At 45.4% G+C, this 14003-nt stretch overlaps 1 protein-coding gene across 14 annotated transcripts in view; it reads left to right on the forward strand.

Annotated features, from left to right (window-relative positions):
• The window catches only part of RALGPS1 (Ral GEF with PH domain and SH3 binding motif 1), a 298720-nt gene that overhangs the window by 36025 nt on the left and 248692 nt on the right, over nucleotides 1-14003 (forward strand). For all 14 annotated transcript variants that reach the window (XM_058444878.1, XM_032165158.2, XM_058444882.1 and 11 more), the window contains exons 2-3: nucleotides 8256-8377; nucleotides 11886-11993. In XM_058444878.1, the coding sequence (XP_058300861.1) occupies nucleotides 8321-8377; nucleotides 11886-11993 (165 nt within the window). In that variant the 5' untranslated portion in view covers nucleotides 8256-8320. The remainder of the gene's footprint in view (nucleotides 1-8255; nucleotides 8378-11885; nucleotides 11994-14003) is intronic.

Consider the following 14003-nt stretch of genomic DNA (forward strand, 5'->3'; position numbering starts at 1 on the left):
CATCCTCCACACACTGCCCACACTTTACTTGGAGCCTCTCATTCATCCTTGAAGACCCAGCTCAGTGGTTCTTCTCAGCAATGTCTTCTTTGACCCCCAGAGGTATTGGTCACTCACTTCTTTGTGCTCCGGTGAACCACCTAGTGGGTGGTAGTTCATAAACAAATGAATGAACTACCAAGCAGTGTGTGGCAGTTAGGACCCCATCTACTCATTCATAACAGCCTCAAACTTAGAAGGCATCCTTGGTTCCTCTCTCTTCTTTTCCCCCTGCATGCAGTCCATCAGTAAGTCTTGTCTATGCAACCTCCAGAACATCTCCTGGATCCATTCCCCATGAATCCAAGCTGCTGCCATCTATTACCTCCTAAATGACTTAACTGCCTCCATTTTGGCCTTTCCAATGTAATTCTCCACAAAGTAGCCAAAGTGATCTTCCAAAACAGTGCCAATCAGATCATGTCACTCCCCTGCTCAACACTCGCTAGCACAGCCAGGCATGGTGGCTCATGCCTGTAATCCCAGCACTTTGGGAGGCCAAAGCAGGTGGACCACTTGAGGTCAGGAGATCAACTCCAGCCTGGCCAATGTAGTGAAACCCCATCTCTACTAAAAATACAAAAATTAGCCGGGCATGGTAGTGGGCACCTATAATCCCAGCGCCTGTAATCCCAGCTATTCGGGAGGCTGAGGCAGGAGAATTGCTTGAACCTGGGAGGTGGATGTTGCAGTGAGCCAAGATTGCACCATTGCACTCCTGCCTGGGACCTGGGTGACAGAGTGAAACTCTGTCTCAAAAGGAAGAACCTCTCTAGCATACCCTCCAGTATACTCCAAATGAAACCCCAGCTCCTCACCATAGCCTACAAGGCCATTCATGCCCTGGCCCCAGCCTGTCTGTCCACTGCTTCCAGGTGACTCAGCTCCAGCCATGGCCTTTTCCCTCCATCATAAACCTGCTAGGCTCATGTGCATCTCAGGACCTTTGCACTTGCTGTTCCTTCTGCAAAGAATACTCATATTCCCACTGGTTTGTATGGCTGCCTCCTTCCTAAGGTTTCAGCTCACATATCGCATCTGTAGAGAGTCCTTCATTGACCATCCTGGCAAATATCATCTTCCACCCTATTTCATTTCTTTAAGGCATTTATCAGTATCTTAAGTTACCTTCTTTGTTATGTGCATTTTCTGACTCCCTACCTAGAATATAAGTTCCGTGGCAGCAGGGACCTTCTGTGCCTGCCCACCTTGTGTGTCCAGTGCCTGGGACAGAGGTTCTTGACCAGAGTATCTATGAATTTGGATGGAAAAGGTGACATTCATTAACTTTGAACTGAAATTTAGCATTTATCTCATTTATTAATCTAGACAGTAAACCACAGTAATAACAGTACCTGGGACTTGGTCACCAATAGAAATCTCAGATATTTTCATGTCACATAACATTTGTGGGCAACTCAGAATATCCGTGCTCATAACTACTTTGAAATTATGATAGTTATTAGACTCCCCAATAGTTCTTGTTATTGAATACAATAATAAAGATATATATTTCCTTACATAAAGAAATACATATATTACTACATAAAAAATTATTTAAAAAACAATTTAATATGTTTCAATATAATTTTTCGGTATAATTTTATGCACTTAAAAACATTTCTATGAGAAGGAGTCCAGAGGCTTCATCAGACTGCCAGAAGGGTCTAAGACACAAAATCGTTAGCAACTGTTGGTTAGGACAGTGTCTAGCATGAGGTAGGGGCACAGTGAGTAAATGAATAGTGGGTGTCTTCCCCTTTCCAGTGAGCCAATGCATTTCCAGGGTCAGATTTCCCATGGATTGGCATGAACTTGATGTTTAGGAATGAGCTTTGGTCAAGGTCTTGTGGAAATCTACTCTGACTGCCTGATGCTGACAGAGAGGCATTTATCGCCGGGCCCCAGGCTGCTCTCCTTTTCTTTCAGACACAGGCTCTTTCTTCAGTTCTTGTCTGTGCATCTGCTTCCTCCCCTTGCTTTCATTCCTCTGACCAGACTGTCCCTGCATGGGGCCACTGTCTACTCCCGAGGGTGTGGCACCTTAGCTTAGTTGACCAGCAGAGACTAATATCTCAGGGTCCTGAGTTCCTAGGAGAACCAGGGGGCACCCTGGTCTAGTCAGTCTGGCTTAGGAAGCACAGTTCCCTATCTTCAGGGCCCTACTCTGGGTAGGGAAGCTGTTCTCAGGCAGGGGCTAGGCCAGGCTGACCCCCTCAATGGCAGTCTGCTCCCTGATACAGAACTGGGGGCTCAGCCAGGCCTCAGGGACTGAAGTTGGATGGGTGGGGGTTTCTCTGAGCCTTGAAAAGGACGGTCCATTGTACTTGATCCTGTACTTTCCTAGCATGTGAAGTATCACTTGTCTGAGAGTCGCTGCCCATAAATTCGGCCATTTTTGTCAGGGGCGAGACATGCCGGAGTCAGACTGGAAACAAGTGCTCTGTCTTTCCTTCTAGGTCAGACCTCCCATAGAAAGCATAATGGGTAACACACTACGACTGCCATACTTCATCTGTAGGTGGGGTGGGCCACAGGAGGAGGATGGGCAGGTTGAGAGGACTCTTGTACTTGGACCCCTGGACTCAGCTATGCTCCCTGGGGAGCCTGGAACCCACTGCTGGTGATCCCCTTCCCAGCAGTGGAAGCCCATGGTTTTACAAAGCATGATACTGTTCTTTCTCAAACACTTAATTTTTTGTTTGTTTTAGGAAAAAAGAATAGGTATAAATGAATAGAAAATTGTATGATAACACTGACACCAATAGTAACTGATAATCTTGATTACTTGCCCTATGTCTGGCCCCGATGGAGCGTTTTAAATACGTTTCCTCATCCAGTGCTCACCTGGACTCTTGCAAGAGGCAGCATCATGGATGATGAAGAGCCCAGGCCTTGGCATTGACTGACCAGGGTTTGCACCTCCCAGTCCTGCCACTAACTCACAGCAAGTCACATTACCTAACTGTGCTTCTATTTCCCTGAAGTCTAAGTAGTCTTTACCTCATGGGGCTGTTGTGACGATTAAATGAGCTAATCATGTGATGCTTAGCCAGGTGCCTTGCACAGCACCTGCACTCACTTTAGTGCTGGTGTTGGTGTGTGGAGCGGAGCCACCCAGTGAAGCTGAAGAAGTGGGTAGCGTGGTGGTGCCCTTCAGATGGGCAGAGGGTGTGTGCTGATGGCCAGTGACAGAAGAGGGCCTGAGGACTGTGTTGAAGGGCTGTGAGACTTGAGAATTCAGTTGTTAGGAAAGCAGGGAGAGCAAGGCCTCTCGTTTGGGCCAGGCTGAGCAGTTTGAGCTCCATGTCTGGGCTCCCCTTGGGAAGAGCTACCGAGTGCCAGGCACACCCAGAAAGGAGTCAAGCCCACTTCAGCCTGGGCCTGAGACAGGCTGGATCCACTCAAAGAAGATCAAACTGGCTGTCTTCCATTTGGTCTCCTGTGGTGACTCTCTGTTAGGCCTGGATTGAGTCACTTTAATCCTGTTTGAACTGATCTGAACAGGTTCCATCCATACCAGCTGGTTTGTTCTGGCTTAGAACAGACAGGCTGAGTTGGTCAGCCTTATACTGCCTTTGAATCTTGAGCTGGATTTACTTTTAGTCTCAGTTTTTGGTTTCCTATTTTGAAGTGTATGGGTTTTTCATGGGAGTCTCTGTTGGAGGGTCCCAGCCACTCCATCCTGGGAAGCCTTTCCTTGCCTCCAGGGGCTGTTTCCCTCCTCTCGGTGCCGTCTCTTCTGCACTAGACATTCTTCAGTTTTTTGCTTATTAATAGTATCCTGGCTAAGTGTGGTGACTCATGCCTATCTATAATCCCAGCGCTTTGGGAGGTGAAGGTGGGAGGATTGCTGGAGCCCAGCCTCAAGACTAGCCTGGGCAGTGTAGTGAGACTTCATTTCTACAAAAAATAGAAAAAAATAGCTGGGCATGGTGGCATGTGCCTATAATCCCAACTGCATGGGAGGCTGAGGATCCCTTCAGCCCAGGAGTTTGAGGTTGCATTGAGCTATGATTGCAGCACTGCACTCCAAACTGGGAAACAGAGCTGTCTCTTTAAAAAAAAAAAAAAAAAAACTCTCTCTCTATATATCTATATCTATATCTATATCTATATCTATATCTATATCTATATCTATATCTATCTATATCTATATCTATATATAATTTCAAGGGGAATGGGGGAGGGAAGATTAAACATGTAAGTTCAGATCACCATCATGAAACAGAGCTGAAGGTGTGCCTCTTTTATTGTAGTATAATTTATATTTCATAAAACCCACCCCTTCTAATGGTATAATTGTATGAGTTTTAGGGAATTTTTAGAGCTAACTGCCACCACGATCCAGTTTTAGAACATTTCCATCCCTCAGAAACTCCCGTGTCCTTGTGTAGTCAGTTCTGCCCCTGCCCTGGCCCACCAGTGATGTGCACTTTTGTCACTCTAAATTTGCCTTTTCTGGACATTTCCTAAAAATGGAATCACACAGTACATTCCTTTGCATCTGTCTTCTTTCCCCGAGCATGTGTTTTAAGGTTTGTTGGTGAGGTGGCTGTATCAGTGCATCACCTCTCTGTTTTGCTGGGTAGTGCTCCATCCTGCGGCGTGTCGACTGAATTCTCTGTCCATTTACCAGGTGATGAACATTTGGAGGGTTTGTAGCTTTTGGCTTTTATGAATAATGGTGCTATAAGCATTCATGTTCATGTCTTTGTGTGGACATATGTTTTCTTTTTTTAGGTAGATACCTAGGAGTAGAATTACTGGGTCATGTGATAAATTTATATTTAACTTTTTAAGAGAATACCAAACGATCTTTCAAACTGGCTGTGCCATTCTGCCTTCCCACCAGCAATGCATGAGGGTTCTGTCTCTGCACATTTTTGCCAATACTTGTTATGGCCTGTTGTTGTTGTTTTCTTTTGTTTTTAATTATAGCCATCCTGGTAGGTATGATGTGGTATCTCATTATGGTTTCATTTGTGTTTCCCTGATGGCATTTCTCATGTTAGCCATTCATATATCTTCTTCTTCTTCTTTTTTTTTTCTGAGGTGGAGTCTCAGTCTGTTGCTCAGGCTGGAGTGTAGTGTGCAATCTCTGCTCACTGCAACCTCCGCTTCTTGGGTTCAGGCGATTCCCCTGCCTCAGCCTCCTAAGTAGCTGGGATTACAGGCATGTGCCACCACGTCTGACTGATTTTTGTCTTTTTAATAGAGATGGGGTTTCATCATGTTGGCCAGGCTGGTCTCAAACTCCCGACCTCAGGTGGTCTGCCCACTTTGGCCTCCCAAAGTGCTGGGATTACAGGTGTGAGCCACTGTGCCTGGCCCATATATCTTCTTTTGTGAAGTATCTGTTCAAATCTTCTGTGGAGCAGCTTTTTAAACCTGCACCAGCTGTGGATCTCTGGTTCTTGGTGATGGCAAACATGGCTTCTCTCAGGACAAAAATGACTAACAAATGAGACTTCTCAGCCCGTCTCTTCTCCTTGCTCATGAAAGAGGACTTTGGCCTCTCCAGCTCAGCTGTTTCTCTAAGGAAAAACTTTACCTGACCAGTTCTTTTTTTTTTTTTTTTTTTCTTTTTCACTATGAAAATTATCAAGCACTTGGAAAAGTGCAGAGACTGGTACAATGAACTCCTCTATACCCTCTTGTCTAGATTCAGCCATCGTTATCATGCTGCCATATTTGCCTTTCTCTACTCACATATATTTTGCTGACCCATTTGAACCTAAGTTTTAAACTCACTTTACGTCTATATGTTGACACACACCTCATTAAGCATAAAGACCTTTTCCTACTTAACCACTGCACTGTTATCATACTTAGGAGAATTGACAGCAAGTCAGTGGTACCCTCTAAGATCCATAGTCAGCTTTCCCCAGTTGATTCCCAAATGTTGTTTATAGGGCAGGCTAGTTCTTCTGAGTGTTCTTGGGAAGAATGGGAAGGTAGAAGGCTCACAGGATAGAACTGAGGAGGGGATATATTGGAGCAACTTTGAGGGATGAGAGAAGAGTCATTATCAGCACTGGAGATGTACCAGGAGAGAGCCTGGGTCATTTGGACATTGCTTTTTGGTTGCTTGCCCCTGTTTCTTCCCTTTCTTCTCCTTCCTTCCTTCCTTCCCTCCTTCCTTCCTTCCTTCCTTCCTTCCTTCCTTCCTTCCTTCCTTCCTTCCTTCCTTCGCCTTCCCTCCCTCCCTCCCTGCCTTCCTTCCTTCCTTGTTTCCTTTTTTTTTTGACGGAATCTTGCTCTATCGCCAGGCTGGAGTGCAGTGGTGAGATCTTGGCTCACTGCAACCTCTACCTCCTGGGTTCAAGCAATTCTCTTGCCTCAGCCTTCCAAGTAGCTGGGACTACAGGCGCCTGCCACCACGCCTGGCTAATTTTTATGTTTTTAGTAAAGATGGGGTTTCACCATGTTGGCCAGGCTGGTCTCGAATTCCTGACTTCAAGTGATCTGCCCACCTCGGCCTCCCAAAGTACTGGGATTACAGATGTGAGCCACTGTGCCCGGCCGCTCCGGTTTCTTTGACAGCATACTGCTGTGTGCCGGGCCCTGTGACTGAGGGACCTGGGAGGGTTGCAGATGGAGTCAATATTATCAGGCTGACTTTTTCTTCTTTTTAAGCTACCTCCAAAGACTGGAGCCAACTGCAATTATCCAGGCAAATCATTTTTCGCAGTGACCTTTGGGCTAGATCTTGCTCTCCAGGACTGATTTTCACATAGGCATCACAGATTCGGCATTTCCCAAATCAAATTCATCATCCTTCCCCCAAATCTACTATGTCACCTCTGTTCCTTCCTTGAAGAAGGACACACCATCCTTCTGGTACCTCATGCCAAAAACCATCTCATCCTCAGCTGGTGCTTCTGCCTCCCCTCCACTTCAGTGCCCAGGGAGTCTCTGTCCTTTCTGTCTCTCAGTCTCTCTCCTCTCTGACTTGACTGCTGCAGCCTCAGCTCAGGGGCCCTTCCTTACCTCTTGCCTGGATAACTGCAGTTGGTTCCAGTCTTTGTCTTCTCCTTGCCTTCCTCCCAACCCCCTCCTTACTCTCCTGGTCACTTGCCACTAAAAAGCTGTCAGTGGCCACAGCTTTCTGTGTTCAGTGATGTGGTAAATGCTCTACTAGAGGTGTGTGCACTTGGGTGACAGAACAGCTGGCTCTGTTTTGGGTTGTTCGGGCATGATAGCCAGAAGAAGGGACATTTGAGCAGGGTCTTGAATGATGACAGGGTGGTAGGGTGGCATGAACAAAGCCATCAAATAATGAGATATCTGTCTCCCTGTGCCTCAGTTTCCCCACATGCAATAGGGTGTAATGATAGGACCTACTTCAGGATTTTTGGGTTAGATGAGCTAATGTATGCCAAGCATGGCATATAATACTGTATGGGGTTAGCTATTACCCAGGTTATTATTGATGAAGTGTGGTGCCAGGGGAACACAGGATAATTTGCTTGTCTTCTTCACCCTGCCTTTGTTTTAAAAGAAAAATCAAGGCTGGATGCGGTGGCTCACACCTGTAATCCTAGCACTTTGGGAGGCTGAGGTGAGAGGATTGCTTGAGCCCAGGAGTTTGAGACCAGCTAGGCAACATAGCAAGACCCCACCTCCACAAAAAAATTAGTGGGGCATGGTGGCAAATGCCTGTAGTCCCAGCGACTCGGGAGACTGAGGTGGAAGGATCACCTGAGCCCAGGAGGTTGAGGCTGCAGTGAGCCGTGATTGAGCCACTGCACTGCAGTCTGGGTGACAGAGTAAGACCCTGTCTCAAAATAAATAAGACAAAGATCACAAACTCTAGAGCCTGCAAGGGCCAGGCACACACTGAAATGGTTGCACAAGCCAATTGGGGACTCAGAAGCCCTGCTCCAATCCAAGGGGCAGCCGCCACTCAGCTGGCTGATGGTCACCATGCAGGAAAATGGGCCCAGTATTGCCAGAAAAGTCAGAAATCCAGAATTCTATGTGAAATCGTTTAATTTTTAAATGTTGATTATTAATTTTAAAAATATTAATACCCTGTACAAGCCCATCAAACTGTATCTGTGGGCCATAGTTAGCCTGAAAGCCACTAGCTTATGACCTTTCTTTAAAGGTCTCTTCTGAGATGATCTGCTCAAGTCTGGTACAACTTTTGCCTGGGGGTGGGGATAAATTTGTTTTGAAGACTGGTTTTTATGAGCCTCTTTGCCTTGCAGGACTTCTCCAGACAGGTTATGTTACCTGCAGAGGCTGCCCTGAAGCTCCCTGTGGCCTGGAGACTATGTACAAGAGGAATGGTCTGATGGCTAGCGTGTTGGTCACCTCTGCCACTCCACAGGTACTGAGGCTGCCAGAATCAGGACAGTGGGTAGAGGGGTCTCCTTTCAGCTAACCCAGGCCCCAGCTGAGCCTTGGACAGCACGGCAGTAGGGCTCTATGAATACCACCATTCTTAGCACTCCTAAGGCCCCTGGCCATGCCAGGCGTGAGATTTGGGAGGCAGTCAGCCCTGAGGATCAGCGTGTTTTCTGAAGTCATTCTCTTCAAAGAAAAACAAATACCTGCCCAGTCCAGTCGTAGCAAGTGCCACATTCCGTTTTGGTGGCAAGAAGGGATCAGACCTTTCCCAGGAAAAGCCGCTGCTGATTATAAATAAGTCACACACATTCCGGAATGAAGTCAGACAGAAGTCATTCCAACCAGCCCTGGGTTCTTATTTACCTTGCTCAGTAGGAAATGGTTGTAAGGACTGGTGGTCTGCAGTGGCCTGGGCTAGGGCCCCTGCTGTGGGGTTTGGGAGTTTGCTTTCCACACTCAGTAATGGCACAGAAGCATGCAGGAGGAGTGGGTGCCATTTGAGGCCCAAGATGCCACCACCCTGTTGTGTGTGTAATGCCTGCTCCTCTGACAGATTGGCAAGGCCATACCAGGGTTTGAGCCCACAAGGCCCTCCTCATTATGCTAGGCTTTTGAAGTGATCCTGGGTAACCAGCCAAAAAGTCACAGGACTCAGTTCATTTCTTATAAACCGTTCAAGAAAATTCAGTGTTTTGATCTCTGGTCCTGAAATCGGGATAAGTTTAAGTAAAGCTGCTGCTGCAGCAGAATTGTCATTACCCTCATCATCATCACCAATGAATGTATTTGGGGCAGCCTTTGATTGAACAAGTCCCCTTGTATGATTGTGTGTATTTGGGGCAGATACAATGGTGTTTCACTGGAAAGTTATAATACCTGAAATCCCAGGAATGGACTCCTTTTTGTAACTAGAGGAATCAGACTTCTATTTACATTTAGAGTGAGCTTCTTTTTTCTCTGGTCTGTGTGTGTATATATGTATATATGTGTGTGTGTGTGTGTGTGTGTATATATATATTTGAGTGTATATATATATATATACACACACACACATTATACACATTCACACATATATGCTGTGTATATGTGCATATATGTGTATCCAGCACAAGGTAAGTACTCAATAAATATTTTTTGAATAAATGAATGAGCAAATGAATGAATACATGTATAACTGAAGTGCTCAATAAATTTTGATGTCTGAGTGATACATTTACACCCACATAGCCCCATAATTTGTTGCTTACTATATACCAGGCACTTTTTTGCATGTTCCATAGGCATTGTCTAATTTAATATTCACAATAACCCCATCAGGTGTATATTATTATTTTATCCCCAGTTTATAGATGAGGAAGCTAAGGCACAGACAGGTGAAGAAGCTGGCTTGGAATCACACAGCTGCCAGGTGGGTGGGGATTCAAAGCCAGGCCTCCCTGACTCTGGAGCCGGTGCTCCTAACCATGACATTATACCATCCAAAAGAAAATCCACCCTGTCACCCTGATATATTCTGCTTTCTGGAAGGTGGGTGTAGAAGTACAGAACGGTTTGTACAGAATTGTCTGCTCAGGATCTACATATGAGACTGGGAGATGGAGTAGACTGCCAATTCCAGCAGCATCAGGAGAAGTCTTTATAACTTTTCAAAAGTTCACTCTGCGTAGGTTCTCCTCAGGGGAGAATGTCCTGTCACTGTGGAACTTTAAAAATAGCCATGCCTGGGCCGGGTGTGGTGGCTTCATGCTTGTAATCCCAGCACTTTGGGAGGCCGAGGTGGGTGGATTACCTGAGGTCAGGAGTTCGAGACCAGCCTGGCCAACATGGTGAAACCCCACCCCTACTGAAATTACAAAAATTAGCCAGGCGTGGTGGCGGGTGCCTGTAATCCCAGCTACTTGGGAGACTGAGACAGGAGAATCACTTGAACCCAGCATGTGGAGGTTGCAGTGAGCCGAGATCACACCACTGCACTCTTGCCCGAGTGACAGAGCGAGACTCCCACCCCAAAAAAAAAAAAAAAAACCATGCCTGAGCTCACTGGAGTCCCCTCGAATCAGCCCTCCTGGGGGTGGAGGCAGATTCTGCCAGTTACTTTTTAAGCTGTATTTTATATAACCCATACTATGGCCCTGGGAAGTAGGTTTAATATCACCATTTTACAGATGATAACTGAGACTCAGTAAAACGAAGTTATTTGTCTGAGCACAGACAGCAACTGGTGTGGAGCTGGCATTTTAACCAGGCCTATCTGACCTCAGAGCTCTTAACCACTATGGTATACTGCTTCTTAAGATCATCTTAAGAGTTTTTGGTATAGTAGACTCATTTTAAAATCTTTTGATGACACAGGCCTATCGAAATCTACAGGTTTAAGTTCCTGCTCTTCTTTTTAACCTTACATTTCCAGTTGTTGACTATTGGTTTCCCTCACTGGCCTAAAAGCACTCTAGTTTTCAGGAAGATTACAAAGTTTTTCCAGATATAGCCATTTTGGACAGAGTGAAATAAAGAAGAATTAATAAAAGCATATTCTCTAAATCCCAGTCCAAGATGTTGAGGTTAATGGAAACCACAAAATCCTTCTTCGTGAGCTGAGACGAATAAAATCGTTTATGAACTGGGCACAGTTTTTGGGTGGTAAGCTTGACTGAGCTTGATGAAGTTAAATTAAAGAGAAAGTGTATTCAACATTCTGGGATCCCCACAGTGTTGAAATTCATGAAATCAGCCACATTTGAGGAGTTTTAACTTGCCTTTTTATGGGAGACTCTTTCATATCCATGCAGGATGCAGAGTGTCCTTAGCACAAAGGACTCTACTAAATATAACTTTCACACCAGCCTCTAAAGCCAGTTGGTTACCTCTCAGCTCATTAGCAAGCAGGCGTTGAATTCCAAGTGGCCCCCATGATAAATAAGCCTTGAGAGCTACTTTCACATTTTGTGTAATAATTTCCTGCAGTGACTTCAAGTAGGAAAAAGAAAGGTAAAACCAGGTAATGTTTGAAAGACATCATGAAGCAGATTGTCTCCTCAGGCCTCCTAAGACATGCAGTACTGTTCTCCCTTAAGGAAGATTGGGCTGTAATTTTTTACACCACCACTAAACCACTGGCCAGAGAAAGTTAGGGTGTGGCAACTGAAGGTATGTGTTTTGGGGTCGGATAGATACAAAAGTAAGTTTATTTTCTGGCTTTCCCTTTCATAGCTGAGATACCTTGGAGAATTAACATTGCCTCTACTTCCTTATCTATAAAATGAGAACAATAATAATGTATACTCATAGGGCACACATGAGAAGGAAATAAGATGATACACATGCAGTGCTTAACACGGTGCCTGGACTGGGGTAAAGCTCTAATCAATAGAAGCTGTTTTTATTGTACTATTCCATTGCTCTCCCATCCTCAATTCCGAGGAGGTTTGGGAGGCAGTGATTCCACGTCAGATCATTCAGTTGGCACTATCTCTCCCTGCTCTCCACAGGGCAGCAGCAGCTCGGACTCTCTGGAGGGCCAGAGCTGCGACTATGCCAGCAAGAGCTATGATGCTGTTGTCTTCGATGTCTTGAAAGTGACCCCAGAGGAGTTTGCTGTAAGTGAAACAGGGCTGGTGTGGGTGGCTGGGCACCACAACAGGGCACTAGAGGGAGCCACCACTTAGGCTTTGGGCTCAGATTGGAAACACTCTATATGCCCAACAAGAGGGGAGTGTTGAGTAAAGTCCGTACCACCCTTTATGAAATACAATGCAGCATTAAAAAGGGTGCTGTCTTGAAATTAACTACCCTGGAAGGCTGTACACTATATATATAAAAGTGAAAGGAGCAGACTAAAGCACAGTTTGTGGAGAACATGCAATTTAAAAAATGCATGTACAGGCTGGGCAAGATGGCTCACGCCTATAATCCCAGCGCCGTGGGAGGCTGAGGTAGGAGGATGGCTTGAGCCCAGGAGTTCGAGATCAGCCTGGGCAACATAGGGAGACTGCCTCTACAAAAAATGGAAATAAAAAAATTAGCCAGGTGTGGTGGTACACTCTTGTAGTCCCAGCCACTCAGGAGACAGGTGAGAGGATTGCTTCAGCCTGGGACGTTGAAGCTGCAGTGAGCTGTGATCGTGCAACTACATTCCAGCCTGGGTGACAGAGGAAAACCCTGTCTCAAAAAAAAAAAAAAAAAAGCATGTACAACACACATATGACATGTATTTGCACGAGGTCTAGATTTTTTGTTTACATATTCGTAAATATCTGGATCTGTGTAGCCAAACATATTATTTACTATAGTATTTGGTTATAGATTCCAGGTAATTGGAATTTAATTTTTCTTTTTTTATGTATACTTTCTATATTTTTATAACAACCATTTTCTACAATGATAAACAATATTATTTGGGCAATTTTAAAAAATATAAATTTAAAAAAGATATATCTTCAACCAGTGTGTTGCTCCCGGTCTAACTAAGGGACTGTCCCTTGTAGTGGAGCAGTGTTGGCTCCTTGTTTTGCCATGACTTGGTTTTCTCCTTTTGCACTTTGACAGTAGAGGGAGAATATTGACTCTGGGGTGACCTCAAACCTGATTGAGAGTGTTGTCCAAGCGTTGAACTTCTCTCCAGAACCCTGGAAGTGTTTCTAACCCATACCCACGTCTTCTCTACCCTCTTTGGTAAAAGAGGTTTCTTGTCCTCCTGGGTGCCAAGGGAACTAGCTGGGCCCCATGTCATTGCTCTGCCATCATTGGCTTCTTCCATGTTTACTTTATGCAAGGCCATACTGAGCCTGGCACATGCATCATCTCCTTCAGTGTGTCTGAGGGATCATTTTAAAACCTTCAAACTCTCTAGTGGCTCCCTCCTACTAGAATGAGACCCAGAGTTCCTCCTGAGGCCTCCAGTACTCTCTATGGTCTGGCCAAGCCTCCTCTTCTGCCCCCACCTCCGTGCTCTCCCACTGTCTCTTTCTTCCTCAGGCTCACCTGCATCCTCTGTCCTTTTCTTTTTTCAGTCTTCATGGCTCTTCCTTAGTTGTCTGCTCACTCTGTGTTCAAATGTCTGTCCTTAGGACTTTCACTGGGCTAAAGTAACATTTTTCCATCATTATCTTTCTCCTTACTCTGCTCTGTTTTTCTTCATAACTCTTATTACTACTCAACATTACATTATAGAATAATTTTTTTTTTTGAGACAGCATCTCATTCCATCACTCAGGCTGAAGTGCAGTGGCACAGTCACAGCTCACTACATCCTCTATCTCCCTGGCTCAAGTGATCCTCCTGCCTCAGCCTCCCAAAGTGCTGGGGCTACAGGTGCACACCACCGTGCCCTGCTAATTTTTTTGATTTTTAGTAGAGATGAGATCTCACTGTGTTGCTGTGGCTGGTCTCCAATTCTTGGACTCAAGTGATCCTTCCACCTCAGCCTCCCAAAGTGCTGGGATTGCAGGCGTGAGCCACCACTCCCAGCCTATATAATAATAATTTTTTATTTCATATCTCTCCCACTGGAATATAAACTTTCTGAGGACGGGAACTTATCTGACTTGTTCACTGAGTTTTTTCCCAGTGCCCAAAATATGCCTGGCTCATAGTAGGTGCTCAGAAAA

The sequence above is a fragment of the Hylobates moloch genome, unplaced genomic scaffold, assembly GCF_009828535.3.
Source record: "Hylobates moloch isolate HMO894 unplaced genomic scaffold, HMol_V3 SCAFFOLD_10, whole genome shotgun sequence".
Lineage (NCBI taxonomy): Eukaryota > Metazoa > Chordata > Mammalia > Primates > Hylobatidae > Hylobates > Hylobates moloch.